We start from the raw sequence: 23,357 nt of genomic DNA on the forward strand, positions 1-23,357 counted from the left end.
GATGCTCTCTCCCTAAGGAGAGTTAGTTCCCCCCTGATTGAAAGAAGATGCATGTAGTTACACATGTCTTCTACAGAGGCCACTGCAGGAGAAATGTGATATTGGATGGTAGTCATTCAAATGGATATACAGACATGCAATATATTTTCATGTTCAGTCCTGCAAGCTGTTTTCTTATAGAGTAATGTTACTCCTATAAATAGTAGTTACCCTAACAGTAATTTGATATCATATTAGTATTTTACATGGATTTGTGGAAATCCACGCACACACACGATTCATTCCACCTCCCTTCCTGGACTTATACTCCTGTTTCTGCTATGTTCTATAATTGCACCACAAAATGGTCACTTCTCCATTTGGATCCTAAAAAATATAGATAAAAGCTTTAAATTAAGATGAAAAATTCTATATAGATAATAATTTATATAAATCCTTGGAATAGCCTACTGCCCTAGCTTAAAGCTACCCTTCGGTTCAAGAATAAAAAAAATCTTTGACTGGGGAAAGAACAAAACACTTACAAAGTCACCTTCTTTTTATCTTTTGAGCTGCAGATCGGTCAATTTGGGGGCTTCTTGTCTGCCATCCAATGCACAGTGAAGTCCGAGAAGTGGTGCAGATATTTTGGATGGCAGAAGAGGAGCCCAAGAGTTAGCAAATCTGTAACTCTGTAACTAAAAAGACGAAAATGAGTACACCAGGTAAGCATTAAATTTTTTTCTCCAGTTGATGTGATTTTTTCCCCTGAACTGGGCAGCTATAATGGCCTGGGTGGGTAATCTTCTTTATACTACCCTCTTCACTCTATACATAATTTATGAGACTTCTGACTAGATATTATACTTAGAATCTTGTTTTTATACTAATGAAAGCTAAATCCAATATGGTCAAAACTGCACAACATTGCTAATCTGATACTTCCACTGCTTCAGGATAAAAAGAAAATAAAACTTTAATCATGAGATTTCCTAAGGTTAAGAAATTAATCCACGTATGAGCACTTCAGGAATTTAGGAAATCTAGCTTTTATAACTATAAAGCAGATTATGTATTATACATGTTTGCTCTAATGAGGAAAGAAATATAAAGATTAAAGAAGCTTGACCTTTCAAATATAATTTTAATGGAGCGTCCAGGTTCTGCTTCAATTACCCATTCACAATTCAGTGAGTCTTTATAGTAACCAGGCCAGCCTGGAGACAGTATGACTCCACTAGGAGCTGAGAAATGTCCACCACATGGAGCTGGAAGTGAAAAAAATATACTTTAGATATGATTTTCTATTATATGCAATGCAATTTTTGTACAACGTTCAAATAGAGTTAAGGTAAAAAATTATATTGTAGAGTAGTAAAAGAAAAAACAAAAATTGGAAATTATGAATTTCTAAATATATCTTTATAGTAACAGATTTAAAAAAAGCTTAAATATAAACCTCCTATGGTATACGTTGAACGTAAGAAGTGTTGGGCATGCTGGATTTCAAAATTTCAACATGGTCAATGCTTTTGTTTACAAGAGAGCTAAAGCTGCCATCAGAAATGTCTGACAGTGACTTATTCCCCTCTCCCCATTGAAAACATATGCATGCTTGGCTGAACCAGGCAAGCATGCATATAGGGTGGTCAGTAGCAATAACTCTTATCTGAACAAGTGTTTAATTTTAACTTTTATACTAGAGTTATTCAAAATTCCCCTTTGTTTGTTCCATCAACCCTCTTGTCCTTGGGCCTTCCCAAAAGTTAACACCTACCATATCTTGCTGCACGTCTTTAAGTATTGGCTTTATAACCACTATTATGTCTATACAGTATAAACAATGGCATGTGATGTTCTTGCAGCAACAGGTTTTGTCCCTCCTGTCTTTTTGGTACTGACTTATAAATTGTACTCTCTTAACAGGTATGACTGTCTTTCCTGTTTTTGTATTGTCACAATGTATACATAGCTATTTTTGCTTACCCTGTACATATACCCATTTTTTGGCCTCTAATACAAGTTTGGCAACCCTCTCCTTAGGTCTAATTAAGTAAAAGAGTGTAATTTCTCAGAATATATGAAAGGCTATAGACACCTTTTTTTTTTATTGTTGATTGCAAAATTAAACTACCTCCTAAATAGTCTTTCTTAAAATGTTCTACCATTTTGCTTCTGCATTGAGTGGCTACTGGTGCTGTTGAATTTGTCAAAGCACTTCCTTGGCTCTATCCACTCTCTTAGGGTATGGCCAAACGGTCAGGCTTCTGCATGCATTTTTGGAAGCCAAAATAATGAGTAAATCATAAAACAAAAGAAAGTATAAAGGACAGATATGACTTCTTATCTGTTTTTAATTTAAACCTGGTTTTGGCTTCCAAAAGTTCATCAGGAATTCTGACTGTGTGTCTATACCCTTACCCTAAAATTCAAGTAGGAGGTTGTATATAGTAGATGTATGTGGAGAGTGGGGTGAGAATCATAGGGTCTGATTTTACCATTAAGATGTAAAAATATATATTTCTATATTTCTATGACCTTCAAGCCAAGATGAAATGAACGTAAATACATATCTGTATATAAAATATCCGGAATTGAATTACTTAGGCTACTTTCACACTTGTGGCAGAGGATTCCTGCAGGCAGTTCTGTTGCCAGTACTGCCTGCCGGATCCGGCAATCCGGACGCCAAACGGATGCATTTGTGAGACAGATCCAGATGCAGATCCGCCTGACAAATGCATTGCAATACTGGATCCGTCTTTCCAGTAGTCATCCGGAAAAACAGATCCGATATTTTTTTTCTCTCATTTATAAAAATCTGCGCATGTGCAGATCGGGAGACCGGATCCGGTTTTCCGGAATACTTAGTACCGGATCCGGCATTAATATATTTCAATAGAACTTAATTCCGGATCCAGCATTTCAGTAAGTGTTCAGGATTTTTGGCCAGAGAGAAAAATGCAGCATGCTGCGGTATTTTCTCCGGACAAAAAATGTAAGAGGGACTTAACTGAGGCATACTGATGCATTCTGAACGGAATGCTCTCCATTCAGAATGCATTAGGATAAAACTGATTCGTTTTTTTTCTGGTATTGAGCCTTTAGGACGGAACTCAATACCGGAAAATAAAAACGCTAGTGTGAAAGTACCCTTAAGGAGTTAACATTTCTGAACTTCTAAATTTTAAATATTAAAGTTTAGCCTTGGAATACGATATGAGGATTGTATTTATGCATACCCTAAAAGTAGATTGAAATAGATTACATTAGCAATTATGAGATGAGTTTCTTGCTTTTAAGGCTTTAACTTCCAACTGAGAAACACAATATTTAACTTTGAAATGAAAGCTCCAGCCCTAATGTACTGCATTATGAAAGATTAATTTTGGAAAATATCTGCCAGCAACATGACTATATGCTATTTCTTCTCTAGAGAAAGTATAGCTAAAATCCGATTGCATATGTACACTAGTGTAATGCCATGGTGTACCGGGTGCTTATACTTTTTCCTTGAACAAGATATTATCTTTGTACAAAAATAACAAGTCTCATGCAGTCTAAAAAAAAAAAAGTAAGGGCGGTTTCAGATTCGCGTTCTGGAATTCCGTTATATGTTCTGTTATAATGGAATATAACAGAATTTTAGGATGGAATGCAAAACAGAAGTCTTTAAAAGCCAATCTGTTTTGCTCTGTCCTAATATATGTCTATGGGGACAAATAACAGTTCAGTTTGATTCCATTATACATTATAGAAAAAATTGTCCTGTCAATAGTCCTATCCTGGCATTTCCAGCCAATGGATATATGTATTTTGAATCTCAATTTCCATGGATACCTACTAAGTAACAGCAAATTCTGAATGACCTAAAACCTCTACATGTCTCTATATAAAATCGTAGGTACATGGTGTTATAAAATGACTCTATAGACTTCTATGTGTGCTGTTTTGTAGCTCAGTGCAACTCAGAGTGCCACTTAGAGCCAGAAATTTGGCCATGTTAATGAGACAAAAAAAAAAATTATTTACCCATCAGATATTAATATTTTATTGCTTTGATATGCTTTTTATGGTTTTGACCTTTTGATATTTACTTATTTGCAAATCTAAACTCTAGGAAGCCAAATAAAAACCCCTGTGATAACTACGAAATCTATAATGGTGGCTATATTAGTTGTCTTCCTGCTATCCCAGATATAATTAAGCAGGTGAACAACATGTCTACCATAAGTATTTTAGGAACTTAGGACCCAAATCAAATCTCATGGGTCATATAGTCGAATTGGACTAAAACCTAATTTTGAGAAATTCAGTCATCTCACTTATAACAGTCTGGCATTTTCTGTTTTAGTAGCTCACTTTCGGCTTTACTGTATAGACCAGGACTGTACAGTCATCTCATTATGATTAGTGGTTCAAAATTTAGGGCACATGACAATTCTGCAGGAGTCTTACACAGGTGAAACTTGAAAAATTTGAATATCATGCAAAAGTCCATTTATTTCAGTAAGGCAAATTAAAAGGAATTGCATTAATGCAGCTTAAAATTAGAATTCTGTGAAAAGGTTCAATATTCTAGGCTCAAAGTGTCAGCTAATTAATCCATACCCCCTGAGCAAAGGGGACCTCAAAATTGGGACTTTGGGGTTGCATAAGCTGTAAGCCATGATCATCCAAATTATAACAAATAAAGGCTTGAAATATCTCGCTTTGCATGTAATGAGTCTATCTCATATATTAGTTTCACCTTTTAAGTTGCATTACTGAAATAAATGAACTTTGCACGATATTCAAATTTTTCGAGTTTCACCTGTATAAGACTGAATAGCAACACAGATGAGGCTCTGTATGTAGATCCTCCTCTACACCCTAATATCTTGGAGAAGCATTGCATGTGATAGTTTATCTTCCTTTAGATTATATTAGTCAATGAATACTCTTTTGGCTATTAACTCTCATTTATTGCAGCTGATTTGAAACACATATCAAGGATATGTGTGCTTTCAATATGGCTGCCCCTATAAACATTAAAAAAATATTTAAAAAAATATAAAAAACATAAATAAGAACACTGTTTTCTAAAGAAAGGCAGTTAAGTAATGAAACTGAAATTAAATGCACAAGACATTCCCTTTAAACGAAACATAGATTTTAAATGTGATTTATACATATATCTTTTTTTCAGTCTTTAACCTGACACTGGAATTTGTTTGATTAGTTGTTTTTATTTTGCTGAGGTGACAAAAATATAGTAATATACATTTCACTAGAAATTTAACAGCACCAGCAATGGCTTTTAGTTTTCCATTTCATTGATCAAGGGCTGCAGTTATCTCCTAAAATTTACACTAAATAGCTACATGGTAGATGACTGGAATGAACACAAGTTTTGCAGTGCAAGCCTTCCACATATATCACAAGTTTATTTCGAACTGGTATGATTTAGTGGTGTGTAAAAATGTTCTGTCATTTTGCCACTTTTATAGGGCACATAAAAGATTTCCTGGACAGGGAATGTAGTCAATCATATGGCTTATAGACTCCCACTCTCATATATAAAATACACAGTACAAGAGAAAATCCACATTCTCTTTAAATGTTTTTATTATATTTTGAAACTTTAATGCATATTATCTGTGTTTTGGAATGTAAAATAACCATGGTACAATAAGAAGGCAGCCTATCCTGTTGAAACCATTAAATCAACAGATTAAAGGGGTTTTCCGGTTTGTATCAATATCATTTAAAATAATAATTTATGAAAGTCTCTGTAATTCTGTAATGTATTTATTTTACCTTTATTCCTCCTATCACCTGTTCTGGGCTATAGTCACATGACCATCTTCATGCAACTCTTTCTCATTTCTTGTGATGTTATGTCCATCGACGTGTTAGAGCATCATGGGGGAGCATGGTAGGTGAGTTTCTATGTAACTAGCTGGGTAAGAGAAGCTATAAACTAGCTGGGCTTTTTTAGGAGCAGTGACAGGGGAGCGTGTATGTAACTAGCTGGGTGGGAGCTGCTATAAACTAGTAGGTGGTTGTTAGGGGCAATGATAGGGAGTGTCTATGTAAGTAGCTGGGTGAGAGGAGCTATAAACTAGCTGGAGGTTGTTAGTAGCCCTGTTGGAGCAGATAATAGAGAAATGCATCAAGGGTTTGGTTGGATATAGCAACAGGAAGTGCTATATATAGGATAGAAACAAACCAGAACAATGTCCAGAAATGAATCAGGAAAGTCCTCCAAAACAGCACCAAAACATGATGTACATGAGGCAAGCAACTACATGATCATATCTGTTAAACAGCATAGTTGTCCCAAGGAAAGCCTATTTAAAGATCAAAAGCAAAAAACCCTGGTATCTATGTATCTATAATTAGAAGCAGCATCTATTCATCCCACTGGCAGAATACACACTATAGTATGCTTTATCTAAGGAATACTATTTATTATTCTTACTTTTAAATTACTGTTGAAGCTTACATTAGTCCAGTACTCATAAAATGTGCTTTTGGACTTGATTCCAAAAATTGGTCCCAACCTTTTGCACCAGCATTATGAGGTTTATTGGTAGATGTTACACCCAGTCCATGGATTCTAAGTGAACCGAAAGGCCCTTCTGTCATACAATAATACAACACTATTATAAATGGTTATTGGCAAGTGGGGAACCTGTAACAGGTTTTGCGCTGGAATCCAGATTAATATCTCGGTTAGCCATTCCATGAATAGAACTGGTGAATGTTGCCTATGCTTCACTAAAATAATGGCTTCCTCTTCCAGTCTGAATTGAGCTTGGCTGGGAAGAGAAAGTAACTTGTACTTGAGTTGGATGTATTAAGTTAATGGTGATATGGGGAATTGTGAACTTTAGAGGAATTAAATAATGGTCTTTATTTACTCTCAGCTCTGGCACATGGAGGGAGTACTGAGCAGAAACATAGGGAATGTCGGTTTTGAAAGCTTCAATGGAATAACCGTTTAAAAAATGCTTTATTTTTATATATTTTATTTTTTACTTATATATTTTTTTCTAGTGAAGTGTAATCACCTCAGGTTAGACATATTATATGACTAGGGACATGGCATTATGCACCTGGTGATCACGGCTGATGTTGATCAATGTCAAGAATCTGATTTTGTTCAACCTAAACCTTATCATTTAAAGCAAATATGCATCATCTTCACTACCTTCATTTAACATTTGTCATTTTGAAATTCAACAACGAATTCATATTAAAGTCTAAGCTGACAGACCTTCACATCTAGGTATCGGGCCACTCCACATAATTTTTCCATCTATCAGCATACAAGTGATGGTTTCAGTGCCTTGAGTTTTGATAAATCCATCTTCACAGACCACAGAGACCGAACTTCCTAACTGAAAGTTGTCTCCGAAGCGACGAGCATTTAATGGAACTCCAGGATCTGGACACTCGTTATGCCCAAATGCTGAAAAACAGAGGTTAAGAATGAAATATTGCAACACAAAAAATATAGGCTAAAACAAAATAGCTGCTGTACCATGTCTATTATCTTTAGAAATACACTTCTGAAGAGACAAAATCCATGAATAATATCTTGCTGGTTGATTATATGTTTCATGTAAATGTAACAGGCAGCAATAATATTGAAATGTTTCTCTTCATTTCATTAGTATACTCCATTATATATTGGAAAACTGTGGAAATCCTACATTTTATTATATTTCTAAAATATGAAATACTAAAAAGATGTGCACTGTGGTTTGGTATAGGATAGGTAGGATATGCCAGTGAGGCAGTTATACTGTAATTACCAAAATTAATTTAGTGCTCATATTAAGAGAAACAAAATTATAGCATTGCAGGTTTGATACCTTTTAACTCCTTAAGGACACATATTTCACCTTAAGGACCTGGCCATTTTTTTTTTGCAAATCTGACCAATGTCACTTTATGTGTGAATAACTTTAAAATGCTTTTACTTATCCAGGCCATTCTGAGATAGTTTTTTTCGTTACATATTGCACTTCGTGATACTGGTAAAATGGAGTAAAAAAAATCATTTTTATTTATAAAAAATACCAAATTTACTGAAAAATTTGAAAAATTTGAAACAATTCCAAGTTTCAATTTCTCTACTTCTATAATATATAGTAATACCTACAAAAATAATTATTACTTTACATTCCCCATATGTCTACTTCATGTTTGGATCATTTTGGGAATGACATTTTATTTTTTGGGGATATTACAAGGCTTAGAAGTTTAAAAGCAAATCTTGAAATTTTTCTGAAATTTTCAAAAACCCACTTTTTAAGGACCAGTGCAGGACTGAAGTTACTTTGTGAGGCTTACATAATAGAAACCAACAAAAAAATGACCCCATTCTAGAAACTACACCCCTCAAGATATTCAAAGCTGATTTTACAAACTTTGTTAACCCTTTAGGTGTTCCACAAGAAATAATGGAAAATAGAAATAACATTTCAAAATTTCACTTTTTTGGCAGATTTTCCATTTTAATATTATTTTTTTTCAGTTACAAAGCAAGGGTTAATAGCCAAACAAAATGCAATATCTATGGCTCTGATTCTGTAGTTTACAAAAACACCCCATATGTGGTCGTAAACTGCTGTATGGGCACATGGCAGGGCGCAGAAGGAAAGGAATGCCATACGGTTTTTGGAAGGCAGATTTTGCTGGACTGTTTTTTTGATGCCATGTCCCATTTGAAGCCCCCCTGATGCACCCCTAGAGTAGAAACTCCAAAAAATTACCCCATTTTAGAAACTACGGGATAGGGTGGCAGTTTTGTTGGTACTATTTTAGGGTACATATGATTTTTGGTTGGTTATTTCTTGGGCGACTGTCTTGTGTAGGGCAATTTTTTTTCGGTATGAGATGATGGTTTGATTAGCACTATTTTGGGGTGCAGATGACTTTTTGATCGCTTGCTATTACACTTTTTGTGATGTAAGGTGACAAAAAATTGCATTTTTTACACCGTTTTTATTTTTTTACAGTATTCACCTGAGGGGTTAGGTCATGTGATATTTTTATAGAGCAGGTTATTACGGACGCGGCGATACCTAATATGTATACTTTTTTTTATTTATGTAAGTTTTACACAATGATTTCCATTTTTTTTTACTGTGTTCATCTGAAGTGTACTCATACACCTTCCTGCTCGTGAGATCCAGGGGGCTGAATCTCACAGACTCCTCACTGGAAGGCAGCGCCGATGCCTAAGGAAGGCATCGCGCTGCCTTCCATGCCAGCTGGTCCCCATTACAGCAGCACGGGGACCCGATGGCACCGCCGACTGCCCGCCGCGACGACTCGTAGAATCCGCAAACCGCAGGTCTGAATTGACCCCTCCGTGCATTGTCCCAGTGTGCCTGATCAATGATTTGAACAGGCACCTTGTTCTGATCACTGCCGCGCGGCGGTGATCGGAAATACACAGGACGTACAGGTACGCCCTGTGTACTTAAGTACCAGGACATCAGGGCATACCTGTACGCCCTGTGTCCTTAAAGAGGTTAATGACTAACTAAAATAGAAGTAATGATTTTACATAGCGAGTTTTCAAGACATCACATTGGATAATATGTAGAAAAACTCCAGAAATATCACGATTCGTTGTTTCATAGTAAATATTACGTGCTTTATTGAATCTGCAGCTGATTTTAGTTACATTTCGGCCTAATTTGGCCTTTATCAAACTGGTGCTGCTGTTGGGGAGAAATAATAGAAAACCAGCGCTCAGAAATGAATAGGTGTGCATCCGCACCACTCATATTGCAGTGCAGATGCACACCTATTCATTTTTTGAGCGCCGGTTTTCTATTATTTTGCCTCAACAGCGGCACCAGTTTGATAAAGGCCAAATTAGGCTGAAACGTAACTAAAATCAGCTGCAGATTTAAACAAACACGTAATATTCACTAGGGCTAACTCATATTGCAGTGCGGATGCACGCCTATTCATTTTTGAGCGCTGGTTTTCTATTATTTCTCCCCAACAGCAGCACCAGTTTGATAAAGGCCAAATTAGGCCAAAACATACTAAAATCAGCCGCAGATTCAATAAAGCACGTAATATTCACTAAGAAACTACAAATTGTGATATTTCTGGAGTTTTTCTACATAATATCAACACCACTGAGGTCACTACTGTGGCTGGTGATCGGCTGAAGCATTCTCATCTTGTATCAACACATCATCAATGGAGCCATGTGAAGAGTGGGAGGCAGGGACCAGGAAAGTATTGAGATTGGCATGGAAGTGGCAAAAGATTGGTAAGGTGAGCATTCATCTGTTTTGCTGTAACTCTGGAAGATAAACTACAAAGCTCCATCCATTGTGTGGTGGATGGAGCTGGTAACTGCAATGCTGGTCCCACTGAAGTGAATTAACTCAATTAACTACACAATGGATGGATTTGTGTAGTTTTTATGCCTACTTTGGCATCATAGCTTCTGAGGAATAACTGATAGGTGGGGTGTTTTTGGTTTTGGACTCCCCCATAGACCAGATATTGATGGCCTATCCTGGGGGTAAGCCATCAACATCAAAATCCTGGACAACCATTATAACGTCATGGTCACAAACAATAATTCATCTTATGGTCTTGGTGAGAATAGGGTAGGGAGGCTTCCTCCATAAAGCTAGAAGCAACTATAAAGATGGCTAAAGTCTTGGATAAGATGAAAGGATACCTGCTAGAAAATTGGTTAGATTATAGATACTTGTAGATAAGTAAAGAAAAGAGCATTCTGATATGGTGGATTGGATAGATTGGTAAAGATTATGTAGTGGAATTAGGCTAAAAGAAAGTAAAAAAATTAAGAGAGATCAGAAGTGACAGTAGGAATGAATCCCTCTAAGCGGTAATGTATATTTAGAATTATTTATGTATGCAAGACAGATACACTGATATAAGTATGTAATGAAAGAAAAGGGATAACAATTACAAATATTAAATTAATTCTAATTCAAAATGAAAAGAGGAAACAAATTAAATAAACTGATTATTAGGTGAATACTTAAAAATGCATATGAGTGTAAATAATGCAGCACATATCATACCAAGGGTCCTTGTCTTTCTATGACTTGAGTTGCTTTCTACATATTAGAAGAATCTTGACATTTCTCTAAGACAACACATTTCTCACACTGTTCAGTTCGATGGACATAAACATTGATTATTCTCAGACCTTTACCCTAATACATTTCCAGTCTACAGCTGCCTTTAAAATCACAGAGAGCAGCGGTTATCTAAGCATCTGTGCGCCTGATGTCTTCTGTGTTTCATTTTTTAACCCTATCACTGTTCATTCCTCTACAGGGAAATCATTTTCCGCCAATACTTCTTATCCTGTGGGTGAAACTGTGAATGCCTGAATACTTACTGGATATTGTTTTACTGACAGAGAAGAACTAAACTTGCTCTGGCTCAATGCATATTGTTATGAAGACAATATTTAAAAGGAAAATGAGACCCAACTCTTGTTTGCATATTGGCTTACAAATGTTTTTCAAGGGAGGGTCTGCATGCATGAAAATACTCAAAGGTGGGGGTGAGGGGTTAGTTTGAGAAATCGCGTACAGAGCACTTCTAAACTTGATGTGATATCATGTCAAAAAAGCCATAGAAAAAGTCAATGAAATCAAGTAAAGTCATTTAAAGTCTATTAAAATTTATATATATATATGATATAATTCATTAGGAATGAAGATGAAAAAAAAAAAGAATCAAGATGTGGATTGCTATATCTGTATAATGAAAAATGTGAATGATAGATTAGATAGATAGATAGATAGATAGATAGATAGATAGATAGATAGATAGATAGATAGATAGATAGATAGATAACCTCCCCACTACCTTTTTTCATGGGACCAAGAGAAAAAAAAAAAAGAATGATCTTGACTAGAAATGGGAATGGCCCACAACTAGTTAAATTTTATATAAAACCCTGCCTCTCATTGAGATTATCCAGCTGATATTTGTAGTCTAACAGGCAATGCTCCATGAGGAAAAAGTATATAAATTAGCTCTCTGTCAAACTGGAAAAAAAAAGTATCTCTAGTGCTAACCGATGCAGTAGGGAATGTTGCAAGTCAATGTCAGATCCATAAAAGAACATGGGTTGGATAACATCCAATTGTCATCTTTCAAGGCTCTTTGGATATTGACTTACTGGTTAGCTAAATTCCTTTTTTGTGGAGGAGAGCTGACTTCCATATGATGTAAAATTATAGAAAGCTCTGACCACTTTGTACACTGCCAACAAAGATTTTAAATTAACATTTTAAATTAATACATTTTAAAGAGATTTAAAGAGATTTTAAAGAGCACTTTCGATTCAGGTACAATCAATTTGTATCCAAATCAAATTTCTTGGCTAATTTAGACAAATCAGGCAAAAATAAGTTTTAGAATATGGTGAAAATGACTGGCTTCTGGTATACATTTCTTTAACATTTAACATTATTGCAACAGGATTCATGCATGTGCACATATTATGACTCCCACAAAGTCAATGTGTTATACAGAGTCATAATACTCTGTGGGGCCCTACTGAACCGATGTATGTCAATTCAAATACTGTATGATCTATAATAATAATATTATAAAATATATTATAAAGTAAAATAAAATTCTGCATAGGGAGTTTTCTTTTTGTCAGGTGGTGCAATATGGTGCGGTATGGAGACATTATAAAACAGCACACAGACTGTAAAAGTTAAAGGGATTTTCAGGAATTTTTTATCTGATGACTTATTATCTGGATAGGTCATCTTTATCTGATTGGTGGGAGTCCAACATCTGGGACCCTACTGATTAGCTGTTGGAGACGGCATCAGCGCTTTCAGTAGCTTCGAGGCATTCGATCTGCTCACCAACCACAGTGCCTTATATTGTATAGTAACTGTGCTTGGCATCATAGCTCAGTCCTAGCCACTTCAATGGGGCTGAGCTGTGCCTAGGCCATTTGACCGATGAACATGACGTCACATGGCCTAGGCAAAACTGGAGAAAGCCATGACACTACTGCGATTCTGGTGCTTTTTCAAATAGCTGATCAGCAGAGGTCCAGGGTGTCGAACAACTATGGATCAGATACTGATGACTTATCCAAAGGATAGGTCATCAGTTTAATAATCGTGGAAAGCCCCTTTAATATAGTACAGAGCCATGTGCCTATATAGAAACTCTGTGCACACAGAAATTTACAATATTTATAAATATTTAGTTAAAGTTGTAGGTGATAAATACAACAATTCTGTCTGCTGATCAGGCTAAAAACTTTAATGTAAATGTAAAACTAAAACAAAAAAATGTATACATTTAAAAATGCACGAAAAAAGAAAAATATTTTGAAACTGCCATAATGTATGTATGGCAAATATTCCACTAAGTTAAGTTAAATTTACTCAAACATACAGCTATAATTAATCTACACCATCAACTTTTCAGTACTAGAATAATGAATATTTCAGGCAACCAACACACATATGGAAGAATATATTCCAGATTCTTGGAATACCCCAAAGTTATATTATGTGACTGCAATAAGTGTAGCCTTTGAATTATTCATCTTCATTACTGTTAATTTAACCTCCACCATGTCTACTTTACTGACTTGCAAAGGGCATAATCTAGTGATAAAAAGAACATGCACGAAGTCAAGATTAGTCATGTAACTTATAAAAAAAATGTAAATCTGACCAGCATGTATGATATATATATATATATATATATATATATATATGACACGGTGAGAGGTTTAGTCTGTGAAAACAGGTATTTTCCTCCCAGCATGTGCTGCTGGGCTGATTTACAGCCAGGTGAGGTGAAATACTGGACCAGATTTTTTCAAATCTGGCAGCACCTGGCTGTCCTTAATTAGGAAGCTGGGCTCAGAAGCCATGTCTCTGTGTTGGGATCTGGGAGCCTTGTGTCTGGATGAAGACTTGCTACCTGTTTGGCATGATAGCAGAATTGCCGCATGGTGTGAATTACACTGCAAGGTGACTTTATGTTTGAATATGACTGCTTGTTTTGTCACTTGCCTAAAGTGTGAATAAAATACTGAATTGTTTGATCCAAAGAACTTGTTTTTGCCTCTATGCTGCGTCCACTAATCCTGTCAACCAGAGCGAGTCCCCACAATTGGATGCGAGCAAGAGCAGTGAGGAAGGCGTGAACGCTGATATTTTTGGTTTCTACATATTTAAGGCACGGTTGTATGTTGTACATTAAACCAGCTGTATTACAGCCAGTGCCCCACGACAAAATGGAGGCTGTTGTGAAGGCCCTCATGGAGGCTAATCTGCAGCAGTGAGAGACAAACCTGGAGCAACACGAGGCTAATAAGCAGAAGCAAGAGACTAACCTGTTGCTCCTGCAACATGTGATGGCGTTGATGACAGCAGGAGCAACCCCAAGCGACCACGATGCCCGGAAAGCAGTTCGTGCGGCGATTCCTAAAATGACCCCTGCAGACGACATTGAAACCTACCTGGCAATGTACGAGAAAGTGACCATCAGGGAAAAGGTACCCCGTGACCTGTGGGCTGAGGTCGTCGCTCCATTCCTGGCATCCGATTCCCAGCGGGTGTATTTCGAATTGCCGGACAATCAAGCGGCCGACTACCAAAAAGTAAAGGGTGTGATTTTGGCAAGACTTGGGGTGAATGTGTTGGTCCGGGCCCTACGGGTACATCAGTGGTGGTTTAAGCCTGCTGAGCCTGCGAAGACCCAGTATTATGACTTATTCTACCTCTTGCAAAAGTAGCTACAGCCTGATGTGCTGAGTCCCCCGGTCATGCTGGATAGACTATTAGCCGATAGGTTCTGGAGGGTTTTGCCATACCCTCTCCAGCACTGGATCGGTCCGGTGTCTGCTGGCAATGCCCTTGAGATGGTGGGCCTGGTAGAAAACTATGAATCTAAAGAAGGGTTCTGTCGGGAGGGGGATCGGCAAACACCGGAAATCTCCACCCCAGGCCCGGAGATTTGAGCTGATAAAACCTGCCCAGGATGTACCCACGGCGGACCTGTCTCCGATAGTCTTCTGGCGATTTCAGGAGCCTGGCCATATAAGGGCTGACTGTCCCCATCGGGTTGAGCCCATGGACACTAACTATGGCTACCGTCAGTCGCTATATGACAGGAGGCTGTGTGAAACAGCTACCCCAGAGTCTCTAGATCATTTGTGCCAGGTGAAAGTGGAAGACACTCCGGCAGAGGCTCTGCTGGACTCAGGGAGCCTAGTGACCCTAGTAAGGGCTACCCTGGTGCAGTCCACTGAATATACTGGCCGGAAAGTTGGGGTCATGTACATCCACGGAGACTTAATAGACTACCTCACCGCGCTGGTATCTCTAACCATGGTGGCCGGTAGATGGACCCACCATGTGGCTGTCACCACAAATCAACATTATGAACTCATAAGAGACTTCCCGGAATTCCCAGGACCGTGGCCTGCTATGAGAATGACTGATACACATGAGACAGGGGTAACCCTAGCAGAGTGGCCAGGCTCATGGGGGGACCAGAGCCCTGGGAACCTGAGACCTAAGGGCCAGCGGTAGATGTGACCGCCACTTTGTTGGAGTTGTGGGAGACAACCCCGCTAAGTGTGATGGTGGGAGACGTGGAGGACTTGCCGCCGGTTCCTGAATTGGCAGACCTCAATGTCTCCGGGGATAATTTTGGTACCGCCCAACATCGGGACACAACCCTATTCTGCGCCTGGGAAAATGTGTTAATAGTAGATGGTAAACCATAACAACCTAGGGCACAGTCAGTGTTTCCCTGTTTTGTGGTTCATCAAGAAAGGTTGTATCAGGTAAACCAACTATAGGGTGAGCCTATTGAACAGTTGGTGGTCCCCAAGGCTTAATGCAAGCTTCTGTTAGATCTAGCCCACCAACATGTTCTCGGGTGTCTCCTGGGGCTACAGAAAACTCAGGATCGTATTCTACAGCAGTTTTACTGGCCCAGCATATTCAAAGAAGTTGAAGAGTTTCGTAAGTCTTTCCCAACCTGCCAGATAACTAGCCCTTATCCACATTTCCGTAGTCCCTTTGTACCTCTCCCAATTACTGAAGTACCGTTTGATTGAATAGCTATGGACCTCATAGGCCCTGTACCGAAGTCCGCCAGAGGGCATTAACACATCTTAGTCAGTCTAGACTACGCCACTCGGTACCCGGAGGCAGTGCCAATGCGACATACCCTGGCCAAACTCATAGCTAAGGAGTTAATGGAGATGTTTTCCTGAGTAGGACTACCTAAAGAAGTTATGACCGACCAAGGGATCCCTTTTATGTCCAAGGTGATGAGTGAACTTTAAGTTGCTGAACATAAAGCAACTACGGACGTCCGTTTACCATCTGCAAACGGACGGTCTGGTAGAATGGTTTAACCAAACATAAAAAAATATGTTGAAAATGGTATTGTCTAAAGATAGGAAGGACTGGGATCTCTTTCTGCCCTACCTCATTTTCGCAGTGCGAGAGGAACCCCAGGCCTCTACTGGGTTCTCACCCTTTGAACTGCTATCTGGCAGACACCCTTGCGGTCTCTTGGACATGGCCAAAGAGACGTGGGAACAACAATCCACTCCACATAAATGTGTCATTGATTACGTTACCCAGATGCAAGATTGGAATAGAGACAGTGTTTCCTCTTGTTAGGGAACATATGAAGGCAGCTCAGCCAGCACAGAGTCAGGTCTATAATCGGCAGGTTCGGGTCCTTATCTTTAACCTGGGTGATCGGGTTTTGGTTCTGGTGCCGACTGTGGACAATAAGTTCCTGGATAGCAGGCAGGGGCCCTACGAAGTACTCAAGAAAATTGGAGATGTAAACTACAAGGTGCACCAGCCAGAGCAGGTTTACCATGTGAATTTACTCAAACGGTGGAAAGCTAGGGAAACCTATACAGAAGTCAGTCCGCGACCGGCCCCTCTGTCTGATGCAAGGGAGACGGCTGCCACAGTAAAAATTGCTGACAGCCTCTCCTCTAAACAGACTCAGGAGGCCAGAGAGTTTGATGTGTTCTCGAACCTCCCTGGACGCACTTCCATAATACAGCATGACATTGTCACTGAGCCTCAGGCAAAAGTCCGATTAAAACCATACCGGGTGTCCGAGGCTCAGCGACAAGCCATATCGGGGGAGGTGCAGCTAATTTTGCAGCTAGACGTCATTGAGGAGTCAAAAAGTAAGTGGGCCAGTATTGATACCCAAGTCGGACGGGACGTTGCGGTTTTGTAACTACTTTTCGAAAACTTAAAGAGGTTTCCAAATTCAATGCGTATCCCATGTCTGTGGGGTGGATGAGCTCATCGAGAGGTTAAGAGAAGCCCGATATTTTTCTGTTTTAGACCTCACGAAACAGTACTTTCAGGTGCCCTTAACGGAGGCTGCCAAATAGAAAACTGCCTACATCACGCCTGAGGGGCTGCATCAATAAAAGGTCTTACCCTTTGGTCTGCATGGCGCCCCCGCCACTTTTCAGCGACTAATGGACATTGTGCTTCGTCCACATCGTCGGTACGCTTCGGCTTACCTGGACTATATTGTCATCCATAGTACGAACTGGGAAAGTCACCTACCCAAAGTGCAGGCTATAGTGGACTCCCTTTGGAAAGCTGGCCTAACCGCTAACCCCAAAAAAGTGCTATAGGGTTAGAAGAGACTAAGTACCTTGGGTATGTCATTGGGCGCGGAGTCATCAAACCCCAAGTGAACAAAATAGAGGTGATACAGAATTGGCCCCGACCTGTCACCACTAGGCAAATAAAGTAATTTCTGGGAATGGTGGGCTATTACATGAGGTTTGTTCCCCACTTTGCTACTCTAGCAGCGCCCCTGATAGGACTCTTGAAGGGACAAAAGTCAATGATGGTTCGCTGGGATGATCGGGCGGAAGAGGCTTTCTCCACTTTGAAGTTGGCCCTGTGCGGGTCCCCAGTTTGGTGACTCCCCCGACTTCCAAAGGGAGTTTATAGTACAGACCGATGCCTCCGAAGTAAGCCTCGGTCTGTACTGTTTCAGGAAGTCAATGGGGAGGAGCATCCCATTGTCTTCATGAGCTGTAAGCTCACCCCAGCCGAGACCCGGTATAGTATAGTTGAGAGAGAGTGCCTGGCTATCAAGTGGGCACTAGAATCTCTCCGCTATTATTTGTTGGGGAGAAAATTACGCCTGCTGACTGACCACTCCCCTCTCAAGAGGATGAGCCAGGCCAAGGACAGAAATGCCCTGGTCTGGGAAAACAGGTATTTTCCTCCCACCCTGTGCTGCTGGGCTGATTTACAGCCAGGTGAGGTCAAACACCGAACCAGATTTTAAATGCTGGTTCGAGTTTTGGCAGTACCTGGCTGTCCTTAAATAGGCAGCTGGGCTCAGAAGCCATGTCTCTGTGTTGGGACCTGGGAACCTTGCATCTGGATGAAGGCTTACTACCCGTTTGGTGGGAAAACAGGTTAATGCTGCTATCAGCAAGGACTCTTTGAGGCAGAATTGCCGCATGGTGTGAATTACCACAAACACCGCAAGGTGCCTTTTTGTTTTAATATGACTGCTTTTGTCACTTGCCTAAAGTGTAAATAAAACATTGAACTGTTTGATCCAAAGAACTTGTTGTTGCCTCTATACTGCGTCCGCTAATTTTGTCTACCAGAGCGAGTCCCGACAATATATATACTGTATATATATATACACTGCTCAAAAAAATAAAGGGAACACTTAAACAACACAATGTAACGCCAAGTCAATCACACTTCTGCAAAATCAAACTGTCCACTTTGGAAGCAACACTGAGTGACAATCAATTTCACATGCTGTTGTGCAAATGGGATAGACAACAGGTGGAAATTATAGGCAATTAGCAAGACACCCCCAATAAAGGAGTGGTTCTGCAGGTGGTGACCTGACCACTTCTCAGTTCCTATGCTTCCTGGCTGATGTTTTGGTCACTTTTGAATGCTTCTGGTGCATTCACTCTAGTGGTAGCATGAGATGGAGTATACAACCCACACAAGTGGCTCAGGTAGTGCAGCTTATCCAGGATGGCACATCAATGCGAGCTGTGGCAAGAAGGTTTGCTGTGTCTGTCAGCGTAGTGTCCAGAGCATGGAGGCGCTACCAGGAGACAGGCCAGTACATCAGGAGACGTGGAGGAGGCCGTAGGAGGGCAACAACCCAGTAGCAGGACCGCTACCTCCGCCTTTGTGCAAGGAGGAACAGGAGGAGCACTGCCAGAGCCCTGCAAAATGACCTCCAGCAGGCCACAAATGTCCATGTGTCTGCTCAATCGGTCAGAAACAGACTCCATGAGGGTGATATGAGGGCCCGACATCCACAGGTGGGGGTTGTGCTTCCAGCCCAACACCGTGCAGGACGTTTGGCATTTGCCAGAAAACACCAAGATTGGCAAATTCGCCACTGGCGCCCTGTGCTCTTCACAGATGAAAGCAGGTTCACACTGAGCACATGTGACAGACGTGACAGAGTTTGGAGACGCCGTGGAGAACATTCTGCTGCCTGCAACATCCTCCAGCATGACCGGTTTGGCATTGGGTCAGTAATGGTGTGGGGTGGCATTTCTTTGGAGGGCCGCACAGCCCTCCATGTGCTCGCCAGAGGTAGCCTGACTGCCATTAGGTACCGAGATGAAATCCTCAGACCCCTTGTGAGACCATATGCTGGTGCGGTTGGCCCTGGGTTCCTCCTAATGCAAGACAATGCTAGACCTCATGTGGCTGGAGTGTGTCAGCAGTTCCTGCAAGACGAAGGCATTGATGCTATGGACTGGCCCGCCCGTTCCCCAGACCTGAATCCAATTGAGCACATCTGGGACATCATGTCTCGCTCTATCCACCAACGTCACGTTGCACCACAGACTGTCCAGGAGTTGGCAGATGCTTTAGTCCAGGTCTGGGAGGAGATCCCTCAGGAGACCGTCCGCCACCTCATCAGGAGCATGCACAGGCATTGTACGGAGGTCATACAGGCACGTGGAGGCCACACACACTACTGAGCCTCATTTTGACTTGTTTTAAGGACATTACATCAAAGTTGGATCAGCCTGTAGTGTGTTTTTCCACTTTAATTTTGAGGGTGACTTCAAATCCAGACCTCCATGGGTTAAAAAATTTGATTTCCATTTTTTTTTTTGTGTGATTTTGTTGTCAGCACATTCAACTATGTAAAGAACAAAGTATTTCAGAAGAATATTTAATTAATTCAGATCTAGGATGTGTTATTTTTGTGTTCCCTTTATTTTTTTGAGCAGTGTATATATATATATATATATATATATATATACAGTGCTGCCCATAATTATTCATACCCCTGGCAAATTTTTACTTAAAGTTACTTTTATTCAACCAGCAAGTAATTTTTTGACGGGAAATGACATAGGTGTCTCCCAAAAGATAATAAGACAATGTACAAGAGGCATTATTGTGGAAAAAAATAAAACATTTCTCAGCTTTTATTTACATTTGAGCAAAAAGGGTCCAGTCCAAAATTATTATACCCTTCTCAATAATCAATAGAAAAGCCTTTACTGGCTATTACAGCAATCAAACGCTTCCTATAATTGCAGACCAGCTTTTTGCATGTCTCCACAGGTATTTTTGCCCATTCATCTTTAGCAATGAGCTCCAAATCTTTCAGGTTGGAGGGTCTTCTTGCCATCACCCTGATCTTTAGCTCCCTCCACAGATTCTCAATTGGATTCAAGTCTGGACTCTGGCTGAGCCACTCCAAAACGTTAATGTTGTTGTCTGCTAACCATTTCTTCACCACTTTTGCTGTGTGTTTCGGGTCATTGTCATTCTGAAATGTCCACTGGTGCCCAAGGCCAAGTTTCTCTGCAGACTGCCTGATGTTGTCATTGAGAATCCTCATGTATTGTCTTTTTTCATGGTGCCGTTTACTGTGATTAGGTTCCCATGGTCCATTGGCTGAAAAACACCCCCAAAGCATAAGGTTCCCACCACCATGTTTGACAGTAGGGATGGTGTTCTTTGGGTTGAAGGCTTCTCCTTTTTTACTACAAATGAATGAAACATCATTGTGACCAAACAATAAAATTTTTGTTTCATCTGACCTTAACACAGAAGACCAGAAGTCTTCTTCTTTGTCCGGAAGAGCTTTTGCAAAGGCCAAGCGAGCTTTTGTGTGCCTTATCTGGAGAAGTGGCGTCCTCCTTGGTATGCATCCGTGGAACCCATCAGTGTGCAGTGTCCATTGGATTGTCTGCCTTGAGACATTGCCACCAGTAGAGCCCAGATTCACCAGGATGGCCTTGGTGGTGATCCTTGGATTCTTTTTCACCTCTCTAACTATCTTCCTGGCCAGCACAGGTGTCACTTTTGGCTTCCGATCACGTCCTCTGAGATTTTCCACAGTGCGGAACATCTTGTATTTTTCAATAATACTTTGCACTGTAGCCACTGGAACTTGAAAACATTTAGAAATGGCCTTGTAGCCCTTTCCTGACTTGTGAGCAGCCACAATGCACAGCCGCAGGTCCTCACTGAGCTCCTTTGTCTTAGCCATGACTGTCCACAAACCAACTGCAGAGAGCTGCTGTTTTTAACCTGTTGAGTTGATTAAAACAGCTGTCCCAATTAATCAGGGTAATTAGGATGCTTTAGAACAGCTTGGACTATTTGGAATGGTATAAAACTTTTGATTTTCCCACAGACTGTGACAGTTTGTGAAGGGTATGAATAATTTTGGACTGGACACTTTTTGCTTAAATGTAAATAAAAGCTGAGAAATGTTTCCCCCCCCACAATAATGCCTCTTGTACATTGTCTTAATATCTTTTGGGAGACACCTATGTAATTTCCCATCAAAACATTACTTGCTGGTTGAATAAAAGTAACTTTAAGTCAAAATTTGCCAGGGGTATGAATAATTATGGGCAGCAATGTATATAAACATTTGATACAATGTAAAGTATTCATTGTACAGCTTGTATAACAGTGTGCCCTCAAAATAACTCAACACATAGTCATTAATGTCTAAACCACTGGCAAAAAAAGAGAGTACACCCCTAAGTGAAAATGGCCAAATTCTGCCCAAAGTGTCAATATTTTGTGTTTCCACGAATCTGAGTACCGCCCCTGGCACCTGTACCAGGTTCACCACCACTGGCATAGGCTATCTTTATGTAGAGCAACAATTCTTTTTTTCAGATCCTCAGAGAGTTCTCTGCCATGAGGTGCCATGCTGAACTTCCAGCGATCAGTATGAGAGAGTGTGAGAGCGATAATGCCAAATTTAACACACCTGCTCCCCATTCACACTTAAAGGGTTTCTATCACTTCATATGACATAATTAGCTGGCAGACACTAGCGATCTGCTAGTGTCTGCTCTGGCCAACCATCCTACTATAATCACTTGTGGGGCAGCGGTTTTGCGCATTGAATGTCTGACCGCTCCGAGCTCAGACATCTCTAATGCGCCGAATACAGCCGCGCACGGCGCATGCGCGAGAATTCGGCCGCTGCGTCACACGGAGGAGGACATGGGCGGGCTGGAGGGACGTGCTGGGCGGCCGCTGTGTATGAAGGTAGACGGAGCCTCTAGGTGCTAATGACGCCCACATAGCACCTAGAGGCTCATTAGCATATTTATAAAAGTTAGTTTTTTAGCAAAACTGCTGCCCCACAAGTGATTATAGTAGGATGGTTGGCCAGAGCAGACACTAGCAGATCGCTAGTGTCTGCCAGCTAATTATGTCATATGAAGTGATAGAAACCCTTTAAGACAAAGGAGAGGGAAAATTGATGATTGGCCACAATTTGGCCATTTTTACTTAGGGGTGTACTCACTTTTACTACCAGTGGTTTAGACATTAATGGCTGTATGTTGGGTTATTTTAAATATCATGTTGAGGGAGATTCATCAAAACTGGTGCATGAATGAAAGGAATAATTTGATTGTGACTGGATGCTATGGTCAACTAAGCCAGTTTTCCTTTGCACCAATTTTGATAAATTTCCCCAATGTACCATATAATTTTATATTTAAGTAATATAGTATAGTGAGTTAGTAGAAAATTACAATTTGATAGGTGCTCACGTGTTACACCTCGGTTTAGTAAAGTTTAGCACAGACATAAGTATTCAGACCCTCTGCTATGACACTTGAAATTCTGCTCTGAGGCCTCCAATTTTTCTTGATAATTTTTGAGATGTTTCTACACTTTGAATAGAATCCTTCTATGGTAAATTCAGTTAATTGGTTGTTATTTGGAAAGGCACACCCCTGACTACAGTATATGTCTATAAAGTTTCACAACTGACAATATTATATGAGAGCAAAAATAAAAAAAACTGTGTGT

General features: G+C 40.1%; 1 protein-coding gene across 1 annotated transcript in view; it reads right to left on the bottom strand.

Annotated features, from left to right (window-relative positions):
- The window catches only part of CSMD3 (CUB and Sushi multiple domains 3), a 1,177,406-nt gene that overhangs the window by 750,852 nt on the left and 403,197 nt on the right, over positions 1–23,357 (bottom strand). Inside the window, exons 13-14 of the mRNA XM_040431881.1 lie at positions 7,241–7,435; positions 1,109–1,247 (exon numbers count right to left, since the gene is read on the bottom strand). Of these exons, the coding sequence (XP_040287815.1) occupies positions 1,109–1,247; positions 7,241–7,435 (334 nt within the window). The remainder of the gene's footprint in view (positions 1–1,108; positions 1,248–7,240; positions 7,436–23,357) is intronic.

This window comes from Bufo bufo, chromosome 5 (genome assembly GCF_905171765.1).
Source record: "Bufo bufo chromosome 5, aBufBuf1.1, whole genome shotgun sequence".
Lineage (NCBI taxonomy): Eukaryota > Metazoa > Chordata > Amphibia > Anura > Bufonidae > Bufo > Bufo bufo.